A 25,568-nucleotide genomic window follows, 5' to 3' on the forward strand; every position below is an offset into this window, starting at 1 on the left:
ATAGGGAAAGGTCCTAAGGCTCTGATTGGCCCAGACACCTAAGGTCCCTCCTATAGGATGACTGGGTCAATCAGAGCCTTAAGACTCTTCCCAATGCATCCGGGGAGGGGTCTGAGACTCTGATTGGCCCAGGTTATTTAAGGCCCCTCCCAGAGGAGGATGCATCAGGGAGGGGAATTCCCATTTTAGACGACAAAGCAGCAGCTTGGAGGAGGGTGTCCACACCCCTCCTGCTCATCTATGTTGAGTTAAGGGAGAGGGGGTGGTGGAGACGGGTCATTTAAAAACAGGAGAGAGTGGGTATCTTTCCTGCTGCAGGGGGGTGGGGGCGGTTGGATGGGTCACGTCGGGGTGGTCGCATTGGGTATTTTAGTGCAGCAGGAGAGTGGGCTTTAGGCACCTGAGCCAATTGGGGCCTTAAGCCTGTACCTGGTGTATCCTGGAATGCACTGTGTAGGGCCTAAGGCCCTGATTGGCTGAGGCACCTAAAGCCCTGTCCAGGTGAGAAGCCTTAGGCACCTGAGCCAATCAGGCCCTTAGGTTCCTTCCAGTGCATCCCAGGATGTACAGGGAAGGGGAAGGCCCACCATTTTAAAAAGGCAGTAGGCATCCCTCCTGCCAAACATTTGTAATTAAAAGGTATGGTAGGGTTTGCAGCGGCCCACTAGACCACAAGGTGCATTTTTTCAGAGGGAGCTCTGTGTGTTGGGGGTCTGGCCTTGGTGGTTTGCGTGAGGGGGAAGGAGTAAAGGGTGAAGACTTGGCAGAGAGTGTTGGGGTTGTGCTTGGGCAGAGGAGGAGGAGAAGGAGGCACTTTTTTTTCTGTGCTCTCTGCCCACTGATTAGCGCTAGCAGGACTCCCCAAAGTTGCTGCGTTTTCAGGACTTCCCCTGCAGCTCAGCTGTTTGGAGCTTCCCCTGTTGGCTCAGCACTAAGCTGGCAAGGGAAGCCCCAAACAGCCATGAAGCTGTGATGGCTTTGGGGAATGCTGCCAATGCTGATTGGTGGGCAGGGAGCCCAGCAAACAAATTTGACAGGAGGGATAGGGAGGAGCTGTGCCTAGCGATTGTTCTTCTGAGCAGGCGCAAGGCACAGTTCCTCCCTCTTTTACTGGTGCTATTCATATAGAACAGCATACATATAATTTGAATGCTATCCATACTGAGTATCAGCTGTTTGGGAAAAATTGTTCTCACCATTGTAACTTTTACTGTGTTGTCGGAGCATTGTGCATCCAGGCCAGAGTTGGCCATCCTACTCCAGGGTACCTCCAACAGATATTCAACCAGAAAATTTTTCCACTTAAAATTTCCAGCACTTATCAATATAAAGTCTACCAGGCAAATTACCAAATCCATCCAATATCAATTACAAAATGCTGGAACCAACTACCACTTAAACTATGATCTTGTGACTATTATCTCAGGTTCAGAAAACCTTTAAGAGCATTTTTATACCAAGACATGAAGCCAACCCTGAAGTAACTGGAATGGTAATTGTAAAAGCCCATTTCTAAACTGTCTAATGGCAACTCCTGGGACATAATGATAAGTCAACGATGACCTACTTTAACTTATAACTTTGTATTTGTAACTATGACCTAACTGTATTAATGAATGTACTGATCTACCTGTACTTACAACTCTATTGAATGTCTGTGTCAAATTGTCCATTGTAACTTCTGTAATGTAATCTGACCTTGAATAGATAAAGGGGGAATAGAAAACCTGATTTAAAAAACCCCAAATATCTTTGCTTTTGTGTTAAAAAGATAAAACAAGGGTTTTTTTTTCTGGGTTTTAAGGCAGACCTGACTGAGCTGCTTGTTGACCTGAGTCCAGTCCTGGGTTTTCTCAGAAAAAAAATCAGAATTACATGGGTAGAAATGAAGAAACCAAGACTAGGCCATGCTGCAGTCATTACTAATTGTTGTGGCACCTAGGTTATGCCTTAGCACTGGACAGGTAAGAGATCAGACACCAACTCACTTACACTGACAGTGAAATTTTCCCAATTGGCATCAGAAGCAGTAATGTTGCGGTCCTTCCAAAACTGAAGAGTTTGATTGGTAGGATTACTGGGCATGGAGCATCTACAGCTACAACAAAACAAAAACAAGAGACAAAACATATTAAGTACATTATTAATTCTACCAGGAGCATCCTGAGCTGAAATCATATCTTGTGCGACATGCCCTCTTTTGCCCCTAACCTTGCCCCTTTCACTGGGTTGCAGCCATTGCAAAGGAGGGAGATGATGGACAAGAAGTGATTTTTGTGCCACATCTCTATTGCATTGTGTGTGGCTGTACCAGAAGAGACAGCCTTCTATTTCACTACTCTGCCTCATACCCTAGCACCTATCAGGGGTTGGGCCATTGGCCATCTAAGGGTCTCAATAAAGAGTGCACAGGCCTCACTTGTACACATGCTCTTACTAAGACAACCCATAACCCATTAAATTTCCACTTGTTCTGGTCAAGTTCCTGGCTTACAAGCTATTCCCCATTGGATTTAGCAGAGATTTTACTATAAATTAAGGTTACAGATGATCTGACCTCACAAATCACTAATCAGTCTCAGTCACAGCTTAATACACTAATAAATTTACTAATTAAAAGAATGAACAATGAACATTAAAATATTACAGATATAACAGGTAGGTAAAAGAAATCAGAGTTCACACTAAGGGCTCCTTTTACTAAGCTGCGGTAGCATTTTTAGCGTGCGCTGAAGATTAGCGCACGCTAACCCCCGTGCTACGTGGAAAAACTTTTTAAAAAATTATTTATTCATTTTTACAACTTACAACAAGTGTTTCAGAAAATGACATTTGGTGTTTTTTTAAAAAAATTCTTTATTCATTTTTATATCTTACAAGAAGTGTATCAGAAAATATCATTTGAGCTTATACAATATCACTTGTTTAACTTTCATATACAACTTAAATTATAATATTTAAACCCTCCCTCCCATCCCTACTATTTCATATGTAATTACATATATCATATAATATATTATATAATCTTTTCTATTAATCTGTTTTAAATTCTTTAATCATTTTAAATCTTAAACAAGTGTACAATAAAATATCCATTAAACTTTCAATATAACACTTGAAATTCTTAATCATATCATCTAGAACAAAAATATACATCCCCACCCTTCTTAAAGTAACTAAATTTCTTGAGTCATTTTAAACCAGACAATAAGTGTACATAAATATATCCATTATAATTTCAATACAGCACTTAAAATTCTTAATCAAATCCTCATAAACAAAAATAGAAATCCCCTCCCTCCCACCCTTCTTAAAGTAAGTAAAACAAACTTTCAAATAAAAATTATATCGCCCCCACCCCCCAATGTGTAAATATAATCTCCCTTAAAAAAATGATGTCTACTCATTACAATACTTTTTTTATTGGTCCCCAGATCTTTATAAACTTATTGTAAGTCCCTTTCTGCGTAGCAATAGCTCTTTCCATCTTATAAATATGGCATACTGAATTCCACCAAAATGTAAAGTTAAGATTAGAGTAGTTTTTCCAATTATTGGTAATATGCTGAATGGCGACCCCTGTCATTATTAACAAAAGTTTATTATTACATGACGAAATTTGACTTTTTTTCCTCATAGATATATCAAACAAAACGGTGTCATAGGATAACGCAACATGGTTCTCTAGAAGACAGTTAACTTGCATCCAAATTGAATTCCAAAATAACATAATATATGGACAAAAAAAGATTAAATGATCCAATGTCCCTACTTCAAGATTACAGTGCCAGTATCTATTAAATTTAGAGCTATCCAACTTTTGTAAACGAACAGGGGTCCAAAACGCTCTATGCAATAAAAAGAACCAAGTTTGCCTCATAGATGCTGACATTGTACATCTCATTCTCCAAGACCAAATTCGTGGCCATTGAGATGCAGAAATTTGCTGCTTAATCTCAATGCTCCAAATGTCTCTTAGACCATAGTTCTTCAACCGCCGGTCCGCGGACCGGTGCCAGTCCGCAGAAAATTTCTGCCGGTCCACGCAGGGCCGGCGAGATGGATGCCGTTAAATTTCCTGCCCCGGTGTTCGCGGAAATCTTCTGTTCCTCCCAGCCTCCGGCGATCAAGACAGGCTGCCGACGTCGGGCATTCCCTCTGTGAGTCTCGCCTATGCGGAAACAGGAAGTTGAAACAAAATAGGCGGGACTCAGAGAGGGAATGCCAGACCTCGGCAGCCTGTCTTGATCGCTGTTCTTGCTGAGTCGCCGAAGAGGGCCCCGGGGAAGGTGCAGGTAGAAGGGAGATGGTCAGCGTGCGCTGGGGGGTGGGGGGGCGTCAGCGTGTGGATTGGGGCCATCAGCAGCGTCTGTGCTGAGAGTCTGCCCACGTGCAGAATGTGGCGGGTAGGATACCTCCGGCTCGTCTTGGGCTGCAGGGCCTGCGATGCAAAGCTGTTTTTGCTGGCTTGGGGGGGGGGGGGTCGCAAATGTGCAGGGCACAGCAGGAATAAGATCATGGGGAGCCTTCAACAGTGGCTGTCTCCTCTCCTAGCAGCTCTGTACTTACCAGGGCAGTGATTCACTTTGGCAACTTCCCCTTTCCTCAGAGGCAGCAACGGACCCAAGGCTGCCTAAGGAAATCACTACTGCAGGAAAGTACTGAGAGCTGCTGGGAGGAGAGGAAACCACTATTGGAGGCTGGGAAGCTGCTGGATAAAGGGAGAGCTGCTACTGCACCTGGAGGGAGGTAGAAAGAGAGATGCTGCTGGGAGGGGAAGAGGGAAAGGGATGGGAAGAGAGCTACTATTGGATAGGGGGAAGGAGGGAAGGGAGATGGAAAAAAGGAAGGAAACAGCTGGCAGGGAGATTAGAGGAGGGAAAGGGGAGAGATAGGAATGAAAAAGTAGAGAGAGATTGATGCTGGAAAGGGGGTCAGCAGAGAAATGAGAGAGAGAGATAAAGATGCTAGATCTGGTGTAGGAGAGATAAAAATGAAGAAAGCAGTGAAGCTGGAATGAATGATGTAAAAAGGAGAGAGGAGGCACAGGCTGGATGGAAAGGGGAGAGGGGCATAGAAAGAAGTCGGATACATATGGAAGGGGGCGAGGCCAGACAGTGGATGGAACGGGCAGACGCTGGAAGGAAGAGTGGAAAGAAGATGAAAGCAGAGACCACAAAAGGTAGGAAAAAATCATTTTATTTCTATTTTGTCATTACAATATATCAGATTTGAAATATATATCCTGCTAGAGACATAACTGGGGCCTGCAAAGCCTAACACTATTCCTATCATGTGTGACTGCAGTATTCTGTTAGCATGATATTTCTGTGTAGCATTCTGTAATAATTTGGCTTGTTCAGTTTTCTTGATAGTAGAGGGGATATATGTGAAGGGGAGGGGAGACAGGGGTTTTGTTGGTCCTTGCTCTGAATATTTATATTTATAAAATAACAATTGTACAGAATATTGTTTCTTTTTATACTTTAATGAAATACGTTCAATATAAAATCATAACTGAGGCTTGTGCAGATGGGATCAGATGGTTTGTGGGGACCAAGCTTGAGGAGATGGGGCGAAATGTGTTTTTTTATTTCGGTCTTAGTAGTTTGCCGGTCCACAAAATAATTCTTTTATTTCTGCCGGTCCACGGGTGTAAAAAGGTTGAAGAACACTGTCTTAGACCATTTTTAGGTTTTTTATTTACATAACCAGATATGAATTTATACCACAATGCGGCTTGGTGTCCTAGGAAGTCTGCTTGAAAACATAGAAACTCCAGACTAAATTGATTATCAAGAGTTTTCCATTCAGGGAACCCCACCTGAATAGCCTGCTTCAGCTGCAACCATTTAAAACATTGTGATTTATTGAGACCAAATCTATGTTGTAGCTGTGAAAAATCAAACAACTTACCATCTGAAATAACATCATTTAGAGTTCGTATGCCTGCAATAATCCTTTCCTTCCATAGAATTTTATTTCCGCCAATTTGAATCTTGGAGTTTATCCACAAAGATTGATTTGTTGACTTATTAATTGGAATAGGTGTGAAATTATTAATGTACCTCAATGTTTTCCATGTATCATTTAAAATTCTGTTATCTTTATATCTTCTAGGTAGTTTAATACTAGGAATATGAGCTAAATGTAAAGGAAACAAAAGGCGCCATTCCAAATACAACCAATCAGGTGCATTATCAATAAGTTCTGGGAGGATCCAATACATACCCTGATGTATTATATAGGCTTGATGATACCTATAAAAATTTGGAAAATTTACTCCCCCTCCTCAATTGGTTTTTGAAGAGATACTAAAGCAATTCTAGGATGTTTACCAAGCCAAAGAAACTTTGTAAGGATACCATTAAGCTTTTTATAAAAGGACCCATGAAAAAAACTGGTATCATGCTTATTTGATAACAAACTACAGGCAATATCATCATTTTAATTGTTTGAACTCTCCCCCACCAAGAAGATGTAAAGGATTCCATTATTCAGATAACTCTGTAACTCTTTTTAATAAAGGTTTTTCATTCTCTTTTACTGTGTCATCAAGAGTATTTTTTATCATGATACCTAAATATTTTAAGCCTTCCTCTTTCCATATAAATGGAAAAGAATCAAATAATCCTTTAGAACAATGCACATTTAGAGGAAGAATTTTGGACTTACTCCAATTGATTTTGTAACCTGAAAATTTTCCAAAAGTATCAATCAGTTCTAATAAACATGGAATGGTAGTTTCCGGATTCCTGAAATAAAGCAGAATATCATCTGCATATGCTGAAACTTTATAGTCCCAATCTGAAAAAGGAATACCCACTATCCCCTTTGCTTGATTAATAGCCAATAATAAGAGTTCTAATACAACATCAAACAACAAAGGAGATAAAGGACAGCCTTGTCTACTCCCCTCTGCAAATCAAACCTTTCAGATAAATTATTGTTAATATTTAATCTTGCAGAAGGAGAGCTATACAATGTTTTAATCATTTGTATGAATCCGGAACCTATACCAAACCATTCCAAAGCCTGATACATAAATTTCCATTCAACCCTATCAAAAGCCTTCTCTGCATCCAAAGAAACAGAAAAGGCTGGATCTTTCATATCTTTGGTTAAATTTAGCATATGTAAAGCTAATCTAGAATTATTAGAGGAATGTCTTTTAACAACAAATCCTGTTTGATGCATATCAGTAATATGAGGGAGAGCCTTAGCCAATCGTAAAGCCAAAATCTTAGCTAATATTTTCCCATCCACATTTATTAATGAGATAGGCCTGTAATTTGAAACCAAAGTAACTTTTTTATTCACCAACATGAATGATATACACAGAACCGAGAGAACACAATTATTTTCACAGTACAATGCCTCAATACGGAATATCATGGTAGCACCCAACTAGGAATCCCAGATAATAGTGAGAGTCCAGGCCTGTACTCTGATAGCCTGGAGCCCTCCAAAACCAAACTAGAAACAACCCCCCAACCGCTCCAACCCAACACCCCCCACCCCCAAACCCCCTCCCTCAACCCACTGGCAATACGGGGACAACTGGCTTCCGCAAGCGATTGACCACCTGGCTCTTTATCATAGGGGGCAAAGTATCCAAATAAGAAGCCCAAACTGACAGAAAAAGCTTGCTCCGAGATCCAGAAAACCGAGCGGACATGGACTCCCAGACCATTAAAAGATGCAATTTATTGCGCCAATACCAGATGGTGGGCGGGGAGTCCTGAAGCCAATGAGCAAGAATACATTTATTTCCCACAATATAACCCTTACGAATGAGCAGGCTATCACCTGCAGAAAGTCCGCCCAAATAGCCCTCCGCCAAAAAAATAGTCCCTTCCACCGATGAGGGGAGCCGATAACCCACCAAAGATTCCAAATAACATCGGACCTCCATCCAAAAGGCAGAAATAGATGCACACAACCACACCCCATGAGCCAAAGAATTAGCAACCTGGTGACATTTCAGACAAATAGCCGTAGGAGCACATCCGAAATAAAAAGCCCGCTGCTGAGAGACATATCCCCGATGTAAAACCCGAAAGTGACATTCCTGGAGCTCGGTGCTCTGCACCACCCGAGGTATCCGGCGCACCAGAGGAGCCAAGGACGCCACCCGCGGGCGACATCCCAGGTCCCGGGCCCAAGATGTCAAAAGCCGCTGATAATCCCGCCGTGGCTGCAAAGCCACCAATCTACGATGAAATTGAGAGATAGAAAGCCAATCCCACTGAGTATCGAAGAAAAAGTCGCGTAAAGTGATAGCAAAAGACTGGGTCAATGAGTCCCTGGGCAAAGAGGCTGCATAATGCGAGAGCTGCATATAAGCAAACTGATCCGTCGCACCCAAAGACCAGGACGCCTGGAGAGTCAAAAAAGGAACAGCGCTACCATCCGTCTGGAGAAACTGCTCCAAAGTTCGGAGCCCCTTCCTCGCCCACCGTTTGAAAACAACATTTTCCTGTCCCGGACTGAATGCCGCATTGCCCACTATGGGCAGCAGAACACAACTAAAAGGCGAGTGACCCCACAACTGAGAAACACATCTCCAAGCCCGACGAAGCGGCTCCACCAAGCAACTACGGGCCCCAGGCCCCAACCGCACCTTCCCATCCCATTGGATAAGATATGGCAGAGCCCACGGAAAAAAATAGTCAACCTCCAGCTCCCGATCGGTATGCTGAGAGCTAAGAAAAAGCCAATCCCGGACATGCCGAAGCAAGCAGGCCAAATTATACAGACGAATCGAGGGAAGACCCAATCCTCCCTGTGCCCAGGACCCCTGAAGAAAAGAGCGATGCATTTTACCTTTCTTACCCCCCCAGCAAAATGAAATCACCAGTCTCTGAAGACCCAGGATATCTTTTTTCAAAAGAAAGAAAGGAAGCGTTTGCAGGACAAATAACCATTTCGGGAAGATAATCATGCGAAAAAGATGAACACGGCCCATCAAGGACAGAGGAAGATTCAACCAGCGCCGTAAAAGCCCCTTAGTTTCCTGCAACAAACGATCAACATTCAAACGGTAGAGCGCGGAGACATCCATAGACAACAAAATACCAAGGTACCTAAAAGAGGGTCCCACCCAGCGCAAAGGAAACTCCGGCCCCCACTCCACCCGCAAAGAGTCCGGAGACGCCATAGCCTCCGACTTCTGCTTATTTAAACGGAAACCAGAAAAATCCCCATACTCACGAAAACACTCCAAAAGAGCGGGGAGGGAGGCCCGAGGATCCGTCAAATAGACCAAGAGGTCATCGGCAAAAGCCGCCAGTTTAAAGTGATGAGCCCCCACGACCATTCCCATGATGTCCGGGTTACCCTGCACATCCCGAATGAGAGGATCCAGGGTCAGGACAAATAACAAAGGTGAAAGGGGGCATCCCTGGCGAGTACCCCTACAAATTGGAAAGGGATCAGAAAGGGTATCATTGGCCCACACCCGGGCCACTGGGTTTGCATAAAGAGTCCGCACCGCCTGAATGAACCATGGGCCTAGACCGTACACTCGCAGGACCTCAAACATAAAGCCCCAATCCACCTGGTCAAAGGCCTTCTCGGCGTCAAAGCTGATTATCAAAGAAGGCACCTGATCCTGTGCAGTCCGCTCCAACGCCGCCAAAATACGGCGTACATTTTTAGCAATCGCGCGGCCCTTCACAAAGCCCACTTGCTGATCAGAAATAAGACTCGGGAGTACCAAGGCAAGACGGGTGGCCAAAACTTTAGCAAAAAGCTTAGCCTCAAAATTCAACAAAGAGATCGGTCTGTACGACTCGGGTCTATTCGAATCCTTCCCAGGTTTCAACAGAACAATAATCTGAGCTACATTCAAGTGGCGAGGAAGCTCCCCCAATCCGACCGCCTCGTTAAACACCGAAGCCAACAAAGGCGCCACCTCAGCTCGCAAGATCTTATAAAACTCACTACGTAGCCCATCCGGGCCAGGAGACTTACCCAAAGCACTAGCCTGGATCTCCCGCTCAATCTCCCCTGCAGTAAACTCCGCCTCCAACTGCACCCGAGAGGAAGCGGAAATAGTCGGGAGATCCCGACCAGCCAAATATACCCCCCCATCTAGCAGAGGGTCAGAGGGAGCAGCATACAGGTTCTCAAAGAAATCCCGCAACTCCCTGTTGATGTCTCCATCAGTATGCACTATCTCCGAGTTCCGCGTCTGCAGAGCAGCAATACGCGAACTACCCCGCTGCTGTCGAGCCAGCTTTGCAAGAAATTTACTACTCTTATTCGCAAAACGATAAAGATGATACCTATAATGCTCCATAGACCGACGAGCGTGTTGGTGTAACAGAGAATTAAGCGAACACTGAGCCTCCAGCAATCTAGCCCTATCCGGGAGTGCCTGGGTAATGCCGTAGCGTCGACGGAGAGAAGAAACCAGTCTCTCCAGCCGAAGCAGCTCTCGCTTGCGCACTTTACGCTGAAAACTAGCATAGGAAATAATCTCACCCCGAAGGACCGCCTTTGCCGTCTCCCAAGCCAACGAAGGGGTACCAAAATGAGCTGCATTTGTGTCCTGAAAAGAGCGCCACCGGGCTACCAGATGTTCATGAAATTTACTATCACGATAAAGGTGGCAAGGAAAGCGCCAACCACGAGGGGTCCCCGGCGTTCGAGATAACTGCCATACCAATGCCACCCAAGCATGGTCCGATACCTCTATAGGCCCCAGCGTAGACTCCACAATCTCTGCAAACAAAGAGCGGGAGCAGAGAATATAGTCTATACGAGATAAGGAAGCATGGGCCCGAGAAACGTGAGTAAAATCCTTCTCCAAGGGATGCAAGACCCTCCAGGCGTCCACCAAGTCAAGGGAAGCACAAAGAATCGCAATTCCAGTAGCAGATTTCCGAGATTCCCTCCCCACCCCAGACGATCTATCCCAAAGAGGATCCGCCACCTCATTGAAATCACCCCCCACCAACAGGGGAACATCTCCATAGACCGACAAAAGGTCTGCTAAATGATGAAAAAAACCCACGCCCGGGCTATTGGGAGCATAAAGGTTGCAGAGAATATAAGGTTTAGAGTTCAAAGTAACCGAGGCTATCACATACCTACCCTCCGGGTCCCTAATGACAGTCCGTACCACCAAATGAAGATGTTTACCCACCAAAATAGCCACTCCAGCCTTCTTACCCAACGCAGGGGAATCCAGGACATCCCCCACCCACCAGGTTCGCAGTTTGGCATGCTCCGCAGCAGTCAAATGCGTCTCCTGCAAAAAGGCCACGTCCGCCCGGCTCCTCCGCAGCTGTCGAAGCACCTTCTGTCGTTTTATTGGGGAATGAATGCCCCCCACGTTCCAAGATAATAACTTAAGGGACATAAAAATGAAACAAAAATACCCAACAAGGAATCAAAAAATTCAAAAGCCAAGGAAGAGGCGTCCCAGCAAGCCCCCCTCCTAAGGCCACAGCCATGCGGAAGCCAGTGCCAGCAGTCACCCCGAAACAAGAACAACAACCCTCCCCACCCCACCCTCCCCTCCCCCCCAAAACCAACCCACCCACCCTAACCCAACCCCCAAACCCAACCAGACCAGTCCTACCCCACTAGACTCCTCCCATCCCATCCACCCCAACCCTTCCGGTCCCCACAGGAACCCAATCACTACAGACGCCCCCTCCACAGAAACCCCCCCAAAATAGCAAAAAGAACTAGACAAACCCCAAAGAGCGACCTTGCAGAATTAGAACCCATCTCCCAATCTCAAGACATCCTCATATAAGGCCTCACTGGCCCAGGAAGGGCCCCCGACCCAAAGGAACCCAATCCCAGACCCCATCCACCCCCATATATCCCTTGAGGATGGTTACCCCAAACCCCAAATCACATATTCAACAGGAACCACACAACCCCCACTCTAACTCCCCTCCCCCCCTCCTCACCCATCGCATCATACACACCTCCAACCGCTCGTCCCCAAGCACGCACCACACCCCAGGCAACAAGCTCAACAACACCCGCTCCAGAGGGTGAATCAAGGCCACCGTCCATCCAAAACAGCCTAGGCCGCCTAGGAGTAGAGAGAGGCCCTGGGCACCCTCAATAATCCAGAAAGCCCCACCAAACCAAGGGCACTGAGACAGCTTATAGCAAAAAGCACAGAGGCTGAGCAGCACCCCCGTCAAGGACAGAAGTCCAACCAAGGTCCCAGCAAAATCCAAGAAGGAGTCCCAAGGTGTAGGCGAGCCAAAAGAATGAGGAGCTCCGAAGACAGAAATCCAGCAAAAGTCCAGGGACTCCGCAACATCTGGAAGCACAAGATCCGAGCAGTGCCTCCCTCAAAGACAGAGCCGCATCGGGCCATCCAAGGACCTAACAAAAATCCAAGGAGGAGACCAGAGTTGCACCCAAGCCAGAAGAAAGCGTGTCTCTGAGGACCGGCATCCATCAAGCCGGACCAGCAGTAGAGGAGATCACACCAGCGGCACTAGTAGAAGGCAGGTCCACATTCCACGCATCCAACATGTTTTGCGCCTCCGCTACGGTAGAACAAAACTGAGTAGTGCCATTGTGATGAACCCGCAACCTCGCAGGGTAGAGGAGGGCGAAGCGAACATGGCGGGCCGCCAATGTAGAACACACCGAAGCAAACGCCCGCCGTTGCTGAGCCACTTTTGTAGAATAGTACTGAAAACAGAGCACCCTGCCGTTTTGATAGGTGAGAGCGCGCTCGCCCCGAGCCGCCTGAAGAATAGACTGTTTGTGAGCATAGTTCAAGATCTTTGCTATTACCACCCGTGGCCGGGCCTGATGAGCTGAGCTGAGACCCAGGCGATGCGCCCTCTCGATACGAAGCGGGCCGAGATCCGCAGGAAAGGTAACGGAGGCAGCTAACCAGGCTTCCAGCGTGCCTCTCAAGTCCCGCTCCGCCACAGCTTCTGGAAAGCCGATAAAACGCAAATTGGACCGGCGTGATCTATTTTCCAGGTCCTCAATGCGATCCTCGAGAGCAGAGATAAGGCGCTGATGTGTTGTCTGGGCATCCTCCACGTGCTGCAGTCTATCCTCCACATCGCTCACCCGCTGCCGGAACGCCGCCGTCTCCTGGCCCATAGCATCCAGCGAAGCCTGGACCACAGCCAGCTTGTGATCCAACGGCAGGAGCTTCTGTTCCAACACGAGCTCCATCGCCGCCGTAACTCCGGCTGTGATTTCAGCTATCCAAGCCGGCCCCCCCGTAGCTGCTCCAGGACTCGGCGGCGCCGCCATCTTGATTTCCCCTTGCTTGCCGCGGTCCTTTTCTCTGCGGGCCGACTTCAGCGACATACCACCGCAAAAGCGGCCCGAAACTCGCTCACAGAGTCCGGAGGGGGGGAGATATCGGAGGGTCCGGTCCAAAGGCTCAATAGCCGGAGAATGCCCAAAAAGGGGGAGGGGAAGCTGCGTAGGGTCGCGGGAGAGAGAGACACAGACTAGCGTCCGTCCCGCTGCACAGCGTCACGGATCCAAGACTGCTCTATGGACAGACGCTTATATTCTGTGATCCTAGCTCTCTGGGACCAAGCACGGTCTCTCTCAGAAGTACACTGGAAAATCCTTAACAGCGAGTCCAACCCCAGTGTATCACCCGTCTCCACGTGGCTCCTGTTATTTTTCTTTTTAGTAAAGCTGGATGTAGTTGCAAACCTCCCCTCTCCTAATTACCCCGCGGTTCATGGACGGAAATGCTTCCTTACAGTCAGCTGCAGATAGGATCCCGTAGCTGTTCCAGGACACGGCAGCGCCGCCATCTTGACCTCCCCCTGCTTGCCGCGGTCCGTTTCTTGGCGGGCCGATTTCTGCTACATGCCACGGCGAAATCGGCCCGAAACTCGCCCACCGTGTCCGGAGGAGGGGAGGTATCGGAGGGTCCGGTCCGGCACCTCAAAATCCGGAGAGTGCCCGAAGAGGGAGGGGAATCTGCGGAGGGCCGCGGGAGAGACACAGACTAGCGTCTGTCCCGCTGCATGGCGTCACGTGATCCTATATAAATTTAATAAATGAGGTAAAAGAAGAATTTGAAATGATTTATAAAATTCAACAGTGAAACCATCTCCACCTGGAGCGGATCCAACTCTAAGAGACTTCAATGCTGTTTCTACTTCTTTTAGAGATATGGACTCATCTAAACTCCGTTTTATATGATCAGGAACCTTCGGTCCAATAATTAAATTTAAAAATTCCAATCCATCCTTTTCCCTATCTACATAAGGCTCAGAAGAATATAGGTCTTTATAATATTGTAAAAATTGACTTAAAATATCTCCAATTTGATTATGAATAATTCCTTTACCATCTTTAATTGCAACAATATTATTCTTTCTTTTCTTAACTTTAAGGTAATTTGCCAATAATCTTCCAGCCTTATTGGAATTTCCATAATACATAGCTTGTTTGAAGAACAAATCTTTCCTAATTAATTTTGAAGATAAGTCATTATATTTTCCCTTTGCTTTTAAAAGAGTCTGCAAAGTATCATGCTCCCAATTAGCAATTAATTTGGATTCTAATAATTTAATTTCCTTTTCCAATTCAACATATTGCATTTTAAATTGTTTTCTAACCTGAGCAGAATAGGAAATTATAAAGCCTCTCATGGTAGCCTTAAAAGCATCCCATACATTTTCATTTGAAACATCTTCAGTTAAATTAAACTTTAAAAAAATCAAAAATTTGTAATTTAAAATCTTCAAGAAATTTTGCATCCACAAGCAATGCATTATCAAATCGCCAAATAGGTCTATGAAATTCTTGTTGATCTAGATGTAACTCAATCCATACTCCTGCATGATCAGATATAATAATTGGATCTATGACAGCAGTAATTACTTGTTGAATTATTTGCGTAGAAATAAAAATATAATCAATTCTTGAAAAAGATTTATGAATCGGTGGACAAAAGGAAAATTCCCGATCATTAAAATGAAGAATACGCCAAATCTTTCAAATCACATGAATTAACCAAATTATCTAACCCTAAAGATTTTACATTTTTACATGGTTTTTTTAATCTATTAAAGGATCCATAACAGCATTGAAATCCCCTGCCACCACTAATTTAGAAGCAGCCAGTGGGAATATCAACCTCTGCAAAGATTGAAAAAAGTCCTGTTGATTTGAATTGGGGGCATATATATTTAACAAAGTCAGGGTATGATTTCCCATTCTCATATCAACATGCAGCCATCTGCCTAAAGGATCAAAATTTATTAAATTAAAACTGGCATTACACTTCCTATTGATTAAAATAGCCACCCCAGCTTTTTTCCCTACTGCAGGAGCAAAAAACACTTCTTTACCCAAACCCTTCCAGTTTCTTTGATTCCACTAAATTCAGGTGGGTTTTCTTGAATATAACAAACATCAGCGTTCTGCTTTTTCAGAAAGGCTAATATTTTTTTCCTTTTGATCTGATGATTTAGACCATTTACATTAAGTGAAAAAACTTTAAAAGCCATTATGGTAAATATAAATAATAAAATTATTGGAGATCAAATAACTAAAAAAATATTTAATCATATGAGCAGACATCATCTTCTTAAACTGAAACATTTGAGAATGAACACAAACCCATATAAATCCCCCCAAAAAACCCCTTCCCCCATAAGATCACTAATTGTGTAAACTTGAAAACACACATAGATAATCAGGTAAAGAGAATTCCCCCATAGAACTATCAAAAACAAATGATCTATAACCATAAGTTACATAAGAATATATGAACAAATAATTTATTTCCCCAAATCACTAATAATAAACCAAAACTCCTTAAACTAATATTCTGCAAATAAGCATAGAGACAAAATTATATTTAGAATCCCAACCAGTGTTATACTAAAAAAGCAACACATATCAAATTCCTTTGTCAAACCTATACTCTTGAATAAATAAAATAAAGAAATGTCACTAGACAAATCATATCAAACCAAAAATATAAAAAAGAAAATATGTAACATAAAAACAAAGTATTATATAAGTAAGACAATATGTGAATACTCATATAAACTACTGTAGTTTTAAAAACAAACTGACATCCTGATAATGAATTCCACAACCCCATAAAAGGATAACATTCCAAATAGGAAACCATTGCATTTCAAAGCCAGTAAACTGTAAACTTTAAATAATAACTGTATTTCAAACTTCAATACAGAGATATGCATATTGTAAAGAAATATAAATGTAAGAACATATCTCTTGAGAGAGAAGAAAAAGAAAAAAGAATTAAAGTACATGACTTTAGGTAATCATCTGTTCCTCTTGCTTCTGCAAAAACTCCTGCAGCTCTTCTGGTTCCTTGAAATTCATGGTTTTGTTCTTAAAAGTCACTCTCATTAACGCTGGGTAAATCAGCCCATATTTTGCCCCAAGACTTCTTAACTGTGGTCTCATATCAAGAAATCTTTTCCTCTTGGCTGCAGTGGCAGGAGCAAAATCTGGCACAAAGTGTATGCGAGAGTCCTGAAAATTTAAATTCTTATTTTCTTTAGCCAGTCGAACAATATCCAGTACTTGCTGATGTCTTAAGAGCTTGAATATAATTGGACGAGGTCCCCTTTGAGTGTCACTCCTCCTGACTGGTAACCTATGAGCTCTTTCAATTTCTATAGGATATTTCGTATGTAGAGGGAGGATTTTAGGGAGGAGATTCTCCAGAAAGAAAGTAATATTATTTTTTTCTGCCCCTTCCGGAATCCCTAGTAGTCTTAAATTACTCCTCCTCTCCCTATTACTACAATCTTCCAGCATTTGTGTAAGTAGATCAATTTTCTTCTGTACCGGCTTCAGTTTAAATACATCTGTTTCAACTGCCAGCATTCTATCATTAAGATTTACAATCTTTTTTTTTAAAAAATCTTTATTCATTTTCAAAAATTACAACAAGTGTACAACATTCATTCAGAAATACCTTAAAAGATTTACAATCTTATTCTCAACTAACTCCATTTTCCTGTTGAGAATATTAATTTCTGCCTTAACCTCCTTAATATCTTTGGAGTTTTCCAAGACAATCTCTCTAATTGCCTTAAGCTCCCGCAAGATTTCAACTGTATCTACAGTTTCCTTCTCAGCCAGTTTTTTCGATGGGGTCGGAGGCTCGGGTTTGGCTCTCTTAGCGCTTGCCAGTGTAACAAAAGCTGAATCAGCCTTATTATTTTTCCCGGACACCATAGCTTTAATCAACTTTCCTGTATCCAACAAGAAAAGTTAATTTCTGTAATTTAAATAATCTATTAAAAGATCTATCGGGACGGAGCTCACCGTTTACCCGACCTCTGTCATGCACTTCCAAGCCACGCCCCCTTTTCTATTAATCTAAACATATAATATCAAATCAAAAATCCCTCCCCCATCCCTCACTTTACAATTGTACCAATAAGGGAAAAATGATATTTACTCATCACAATATTCTATTAATGGACCCCAAACCTCCTGAAATTTATTAAAATTTCCTTTTTGTGTGGCTAGCATTCTTTCCATCCTATATATATGACACAGAAAGTTCCACCAGAAACTGTAGTTAAGTCTACTCCAATTTTTCCTATTAAATGTAATTTGCTGAATGGCTACTCCTGTCATAATAAGTAATAACATTATTTTTTGAAGAAATTTGACTTTTTTTCCTCATTGACATTCCAAATAATATAGTATCATATGATAATTTATTTGGCCCCATATCGATTTCCAAAAAGCCAAAATGAATGGACAATAGAATAATAAATGATCTAGAGTCCCTGCCTCAAGATGACAATGCCAACACCTATTAGACTTAGAGCTATCTAATTTTTGTAAACGAACATGGGTCCAGAATGCTCTATGTATCGGAAAAAACCAAGTTTGTCTCATAGATGCTGACATTGTACATCTTATCCTCCAAGACCAAGTTGCTGGATCTGAGACCATTATGAGGCATAAGGTAGTGGTTGTTGGTGATTCCCTTCTTAGGGGTACAGAGGCATGCATCTGCAGACCAGACATGGTGTCCTGGGAGGTGTTCTGTCTGTCGGGTGCCAAAATCCAAGATGTTATGGAGAGCTTACTGAGACTCATCAAGCCTAATGACTATTATCCAATGCAGACTGGATGGGCCATTTGGCCTTTATCTGCTATCACGTTTCCTATGAAGATGTCCAGACACTAAATATTATTTTTCCTCCCAAATCCCACCATCTGTAACAACAATGGTAGATGAAATTTCATGTGGACAAATGCAAAATGATGCACAGGGAGAAGAGTAATCCAAATGGTTGACTCGAATATAAGATGGGGGCTTAATATTCAAATGCCATGCTCTACACCCAGTGTCCCCTCCCTCACGCCCTCCCCTGCCAGGCTCTGCACCCAGCCCTCTTCCCTTCCTTACCAGGCTCTGCATCCAGCCCTCTTCCCTCCCTGCCCTACCAGGCTTTGCAATCAGCCCCCCTCATTCCCTGCCAAGCTCTCCACCCAGCCCTCTTCCTTCCCTGCCCTACTAGGCTATTCCCAGCCCCCTTCACTCCATGCCAGGCTTTGCACCCTGTCTCACCTTACTACCCTGCACCCCTTCTGGTAGTCTAATAGTAGCCCAGGATGGGAGGAATGCCTCCTGACCCGGCTGACTAACTTTTTTTTTTTTTTAAACCACCCTCCCACGGTTATCTTCTGACCGTTTCTAATCCCTGGTGGTCCAGCAGTGTACAGGGCAGGAACGATCTTTCCGCGCTGTGCCCTGTGCTGAGCCTCTCCATCCCTGGTTCCCATGCCGCACACCTGACAGGGCTGAGATTTTCATGCTTCCTGCTCGGCCCCGCACTGCTCTCTAAATGGCCGGCGTCAGTTCTCGTTCCTGCAGCGGCCATTCAGAGAGCAGCGCGGGGCTGAGCAGGAAGCACGAAAAGTTCGGCCCTGTTGGGTGCACCGCTGGGTTCGAATTGGGAACCGGGGACAGAGAGGCTCAGCACGAGGCAAGGCACGGATAGATCGTTCCCACCCCATACACCACTGGACCACTAGGGATTAAAAATTGCGCAAAAGGTAAGCACGTTGTAGGGGGGGGGGGGGTTTAAAAAAAAAAAGTTAGTTAGCTGGGGACGGGAAAACTGGAGGCATCCCTCTCGTCTTGGCATGCCGTATCGTCCGGGAGGGGTTTGGGTTGATGACCCGAATATAAGACGAGACCCCCATTTTGGGGGCATTTTTTTGGCCCAAAAATCTCAACCTATATTTGAGTATGTACGGTAGGTTCAAGGCCACATACAGTAGTCTCATCTTCACATAAAACATGCTCTATAAGAATTATACCTTTCTGTTTCCAATGACTAAAATTGGAATTCTGTCCAGAAAACTTGGAAATGGTTCTGCTAAGAACTTAAATACTTGGACAATTAACCAGAATAAAGTTAATTCCATCTTTAAAATTGGTTTCCAAAGTTAATAATATAAGAATTGCCATACTGAGTCAGACCAAAGATCCATCTAATCCAGTATTCTGCTTCCTAGTCACAAGCACCTGGCAGAATCCCAAAGAGTAGCAAGATTTCATGCTACTGACACCAAGGATAAGTTTTTACTTTAATAACAGTTTATGGACCTTTCCTCCAGGACCTTTTTTAAACCCAAGATTAATGAATACTGCTGTTGAGTTCTCCCCTTCCACAACTCTCCCAGAATATTTCATTATTTGTAATTATTTCCACATAGAAAGATCAAAAACCTCCAGAAATCCTCTCCATCTGTTAGCTGGAAACTACCTTTGCATTTAGGACAGTAACACTTAAATCTAATGATTCAATCCACTTATTTGTCATGGTTGATCTCTGCTCCAGGTCATTCCCATTTTCCTTACTGTACATGGAACATCAAGAGATATTACAAGGAACAGAGAATCTGGACCAGAACACTTCCTGGTATATGCAAAATAGGACTCAGAGAAACATCTTGAAATCTGGTCCTGAAATTCCTTCACTACAATGGATAGAACTACAGTAGAATCTCAGTTATTCATCACCCGCAGGGATTGGTGAATACCGGATAACAATTTACCCAATTGATTGAGAGTGCTGTGTTAGAACACAGATCTCAATCCTCCACTCTCTCTCGCCCCGAAGCACCAGTGCGGCAGCAGTCCTGAGCCACAATGCTCTCCTCCCTCCCTCAAGACCCAAAGTGGCAGAAACAGGCAGCGGTCCTGAGCCACAAACCCCCCTCGCTTGGTCCCTTTCTCCCTTCCTTACCCAAAGCGCAGCTGGAAAGTAGGAGGCAGCCTCAAAACAGGCTACTTGAGGGCAACCCTGGCAGGGCCTTTCCTTTCGCAACCCCAGCCTGGTCTGTAGTTGTTTTTTCTTCTGTTTTGGTTTTTTTTTTCTGTTCTGCTGGACCTAGGTACAAGGATATCCCAGAGGCCTGAGAGCTTTGAAAGACATCTTTTTACCCCCTGTTGGGAAAGAATCTTGAAATCTTGAGTGCATGGTTTGCTTAAGTTGCTTATCTTTACCAAGTGGAATAACAGCTGGTCATTGGATTGTCTGTTTTTAATATATTTTATTAAAAATGTATTTTGTACTATGGCACAGACAGTTTTTTGATTGAAGCTGGGAGAATATAAATTGTTTAAATAAAAAAATAAATACATTGGTGATCCTTTGAAATCTAATTCTATTGTTACCCTCAGATAGGATCACAAAAGCCAGATTCTGTTTGTAACAAATATAAAGAAAGAAAAATTATAATGTCTTGACAGAATAGAGGTCCTTTTGTGCCACAGACCTGTGGCTTTGTATACCCTCTTCCTCACTGTTGACTCAGAGGAAGCACAGGCTGACATGGAAGAGACTACACAGTATGAGAACTCACTAGTAGAGGGTGAGATGGTCCAGCTGGCTGTGCATGTGGATGGGATAAGTCTCCCCCAGATGAATCAGCTTTTCTATTGCCTCATAGATGAAGATGATGCAGATGAGGGAGGCAAAGGCCTCCTCTGTGAAGCGTGTAATGTAGCAGACGAGGGAGCTGGCATCTGTGGCCACAAGCAGGATGCACAGGAAGGCCGTCCACAGCCCAATACATGCTCTTAGGGATAGATACGACAGCTTTTGGTCTCTGCAATAAACAGACAGCAGCATGAGATGGTAGAAGAATTCTAAGCGCACCAAGGCAAGCTTTAACCCAACTGCATCACTAAATTAGTCAATAAACCCTCTTGCCCATCCCCCATGCCTCTTTTTCTGCTTATATTTCTGGCAGTGTGATTGGACAAGCAGTGAATCACTATGTGATATGCAGAGGGAATCCTTTTAAATAACTTTCTATCTTTCCCACACTCATATAAAATTCACAGATATTTCTTAGTAAGATAATATTTGTACCTAATGATCTTTTTCTCCCTGATTCTCCCTCATATTCCATCTCTTTCGTGGTAACCTTCCCAGGATTTTTGTCTTGCAGTTCTCCCTCTACTATGCCTAGCTGGATCGTGTAACAGAGTATCTCTCTAAAATCCAGCTTCCAAATTTATCTGAAGTGGAGAGGGCGTGGTTTGATTCTCCCATTAACAAGATGGAACATTTTGCTACTATTAAAAGTCTGAAACTTGGTATGGCCCAAGCCTGGATGGCTTTTCGGGACCCTTTTATAAAAGGTTTGGGAGTCTCTTGCAGAGGGTAGCTAATGGTCTATTGGAGGACGTGCCTATGTTTCCTTCTATGAGGGAAGCTGGAATCTCTATTCTCTTGAAGCCAGGTAAAGACCCAGAAAGGTGTGGTTCTTACCGCCCAATCTCCCTATTAAATATAGACATTAAAATTATTGCAAAGACTTTGGTTGATCCGTTGGTGAGGCTATTACCAGGCCTAATTCATAATGATCAATCGGGCTTTATTCATAGAAGGGGAGTGGGTGATAATATTCGGCAGACCTTATACTTAGTATGGGAGGCCCAGCATAAACAAAGGCAGTGTTGTTAGCAATTGATGCTAAAGAAGTGTTTGATAAGGTGTGCTGGGCCTTTCTATGGCAGGTATTGTATAGGTGGGTTTGGGTGAGAGGTTTTGTGCGGATTTGAAAGCCATGTGTACTTCCCCACAAGGATGGATAAAGATTAATGGGTATATACAGACCCTTTTGAGATTGAGAGAGAAACAAGGCAGGACTGTCTTTTGTCCCCATTCCTCTTTGCTCTACACTTTGAGCCTCCTGTGGCCGTGGTTCAGGCTAACCCGAACCTGTATTTTCATTTACCTAGATTAACTTTGCCAATTATTACTCAGAAGGGTTTTTTTTTTTTTTTTTAAATTCTTTATTCATTTTTCAAACTTACAATAAGTGCATCAACAAGTACAATCATTTAAACTTAGATAAAACACTTAGGGGTCCTTTTATCAAGCCGTGCTAGCGGGGTTAGTGCGGCGGACATTTCAGCACGCGCTAACCCCCACGGCCGGCTAAATAACTAACGCCTGCTCAATGCAGGTGTTAGCGGCTAGTGCGGCAGGCGGTTTAACGTGAGTGAAACCCCTACCGCAGCTTGATAAAAGAACTCCTTAATATTCAGCAATAAATCAAATTTTAAAGTTTATCTCCCTCTCTCCCCTTTCATATTATGTATTAAACATTTATATCATTTAATAAATACTTTCATATCTTTCTTACCATTAATAAAAGCACAAAGATTATCCCCTCTCCCCCTATCTTGAACTTATACTATTAAGGGAAAATTGAAATCTATTCATTGCAGTAATTTAATGGCCCCCACACATCTTGAAATTTTTTAAAATTCCCTTTCTGTATAGCTATTGTTATTTCCATTTTATATATGTGACACAACGAATTCCACCAAAAACTGTAGTTAAGTCCCTTCCAATTTCTCGTTATTTGTTGTACGGCAACTCCTGTCATAATTAGTAGAAGCTTATTGTTCTTAGATGATATTTGGCTCTTAGCTCTCATTGACATGCCAAATAATACAGTATCATATGATAATGCAACCGGGTTTTCCAATAAACAATTTATTTAGCCCCCTATTGATTTCCAAAAGGCCAAGATAAATGGACAATAGAATAATAAATGATCTAAAGTCCCTGCTTCGAGATTACAATGCCAACATCTATTAGATTTAGTGCTATCTAACTTTTGTAAATGAACTGGGGTCCATAACGCTCTATGTAAAGAAAAAAAACAAGTTTGTCTCATAGATGCCGACATTGTAAATCTTAACCTCCAAGTTCAAATACATGGCCATTGAGATGCAGAAATTTGGTGCTTAATCTCAATACTCCAAATATCCCTAAGACGGGGGTGGCAATTCAGCAAATTACTAGTAATTGGAAAAATTATACCAATCTTAATTATTCATTTTGGTGGAATTCACTTTGTCATATTTTTAAAATGGAAAGAGCAATTGCTATACAGAAAGGTAACTATAATAACTTCATAAAGATCTGGGGGCCATTAGAAAATTATTGTAATGAATGAACACTGTTTTCCTTTTTGATTGTTACATCTATTTAGTTGGGGGGAGGGGGAAAATTGGATGCTTAAGATTTTAAAATAATGATTTGATTTGGGTTTATTATGGTTATATTCTTTAAAAGACTAGTGGGTGGGTGGGAGGGGTTATAATTTTTACATTAAGAGATTATATGTATAAGAATATCAAGTGTTGTATATCTTATTTGTTGCAACCATCTAAAACTTTGTGATTTATTAACTCCAAATTTGTGTTGTAACTGTGAAAATTCAAGTAGCTTACTATTAGATATAACATCATCTAAAATATGTATTCCTGCTATCATCCAATGCTTCCAGATAACCTTAAATCCGCCAATTTGAATCTTGGAGTTTAGACATATACGTCTGATTTGTTGATTTATGTATTGGAATAGGTGTTAAATTACTGACATATCGTAAGGTTTTCCATGTATCTACTAATACAGTGGTGCCTCACACAACGAACTTAATTCGTTCCAGGAGCAAGCTTGTTATGCGAAAAGTTCGTTATGTGAAACGCGTTAAGCGCAGTGACTAATGACTGCCTGCAGTGCCTGCGCGGAAGGATTCAATACATTGGCAGCGTTCGTGGAAGCTCGGGCGATTTCGTTGTGTGAAACGAAGTTCGTTGTATGAATCAAGACATGAAGTTCGTTGTGTGCAGCGTTCGCTGTGCGAGGCGTTCGTTATGCGAGGCACCACTGTATTCTGTTTTCTTTATATAATCTAGGCATTTTGATACTGAGAACATAGCATAGTCGCAGAGGAAACATGAGTCGCCATTCCAACCACAACCAATCTGGGATATTTTCGACGGGCTCTGGGAGGACCCAATACATACCCTGGCGTAAAATATAGGCTTGACGATACCTATAAAAATTGGGGAAATTTACCCTTCCCTCTGTAATTGGTTTTTGTAAAGATACTAAAGCAATTCTAGCCTTTTTACCCAGCCAAATAAATTTTGTTAGAATACGATTTAATTTTTTATAAAAGGGCCCATGAAAAAAAAACAACTGGTATCATACCCATATGATAACAAACCACAAGAAATATCATCATTACATTACATTACATTACATATTTCTATTCCGCCATTACCTTTCGGTTCAAAGCGGATTACAAAAAGAGTTATGGAAGAAGGGTTACAACGTTAGATCAGAGAAGGTTTCCAAGAGAGGGAAAAGTAGGATCTGGGGTTAGGGAGGGGATGGTAAGAGGGGGGTTAATCTTTATCATGGTATTAAGCTTTATTAAGGGATTGAAGAGTATAGTTTTTATTTCCTTTCTGAACATCTTGTAGTCTGGGGTTGTTGTCAATAGGTTGGAGACTTGGCTGTCTATCTTCGCTGCCTGAGTGGCCAGTAGTCCGTTGTATAGTTTTTTCCGTTTTACTTCTTTGATTGGGGGGTAAGTGAATGGGGTGTGTGTTTTTCTATGCCTGGTAGAGGTGGTTTGGATGAGGCGGTCGTTTAGGTAGGTTGGGCTGTCTCCATTTATAGTTTTAAATAGTATACAGTAGAATTTAAATTGTATTCTTTCCTGGATTGGAAGCCAATGAGAATTGATGAATGCCTCAGTAATGTGATCATGTTTTTTCAATGAATAGACGAGTCTCAGAGCTGTATTCTGTAGTTGTTTAATCATTATTGCAGGACAGGGGAGGTAGAGGATGTTGCAATAGTCTAGGATACTTAGGATTAGAGATTGTACTAGGAGCTGAAATTGTGTTTTTTCGAAGAATTTTTGGACTTGTCTAAGGTTTCTCATAACTGCGAAATATTTCTGTATTGTTTTGTTAATTTGTGGTTGCATGGTGCAGTCTCTGTCAATAGTCATACCTAGAAGTTTTAGGGTGGTTTGCAAAGGGTAGTTGATAGAGTTGATTTCTAAGTTGGTTATGGTTGGGATTTTGTTATTTTCTAGGAGGATGAATTTAGTTTTGTCTGGGTTGAGTTTCAGTTTGTGGTCTTCCATCCAAGTCGTAACTGTAGCTAGAGTTCTGTGTAGTGTGTCTGACATTAAGAGCATTGGTTGGTCGAAAGGAATGAGGATGGTGATGTCATCAGCATAGCTTC

General features: G+C 42.9%; 1 protein-coding gene across 4 annotated transcripts in view; it reads right to left on the bottom strand.

The window, feature by feature from the left end:
- The window catches only part of SLC4A8 (solute carrier family 4 member 8), a 536,451-nt gene that overhangs the window by 160,652 nt on the left and 350,231 nt on the right, over nt 1-25,568 (bottom strand). For all 4 annotated transcript variants that reach the window (XM_033936812.1, XM_033936813.1, XM_033936815.1 and 1 more), the window contains 2 exons: nt 20,860-21,105; nt 1,993-2,098 (listed from right to left, as the gene is read on the bottom strand). In XM_033936812.1, coding sequence (XP_033792703.1) covers nt 1,993-2,098; nt 20,860-21,105 — 352 coding nt within the window. The remainder of the gene's footprint in view (nt 1-1,992; nt 2,099-20,859; nt 21,106-25,568) is intronic.

This window comes from Geotrypetes seraphini, chromosome 3, assembly GCF_902459505.1.
Source record: "Geotrypetes seraphini chromosome 3, aGeoSer1.1, whole genome shotgun sequence".
Lineage (NCBI taxonomy): Eukaryota > Metazoa > Chordata > Amphibia > Gymnophiona > Dermophiidae > Geotrypetes > Geotrypetes seraphini.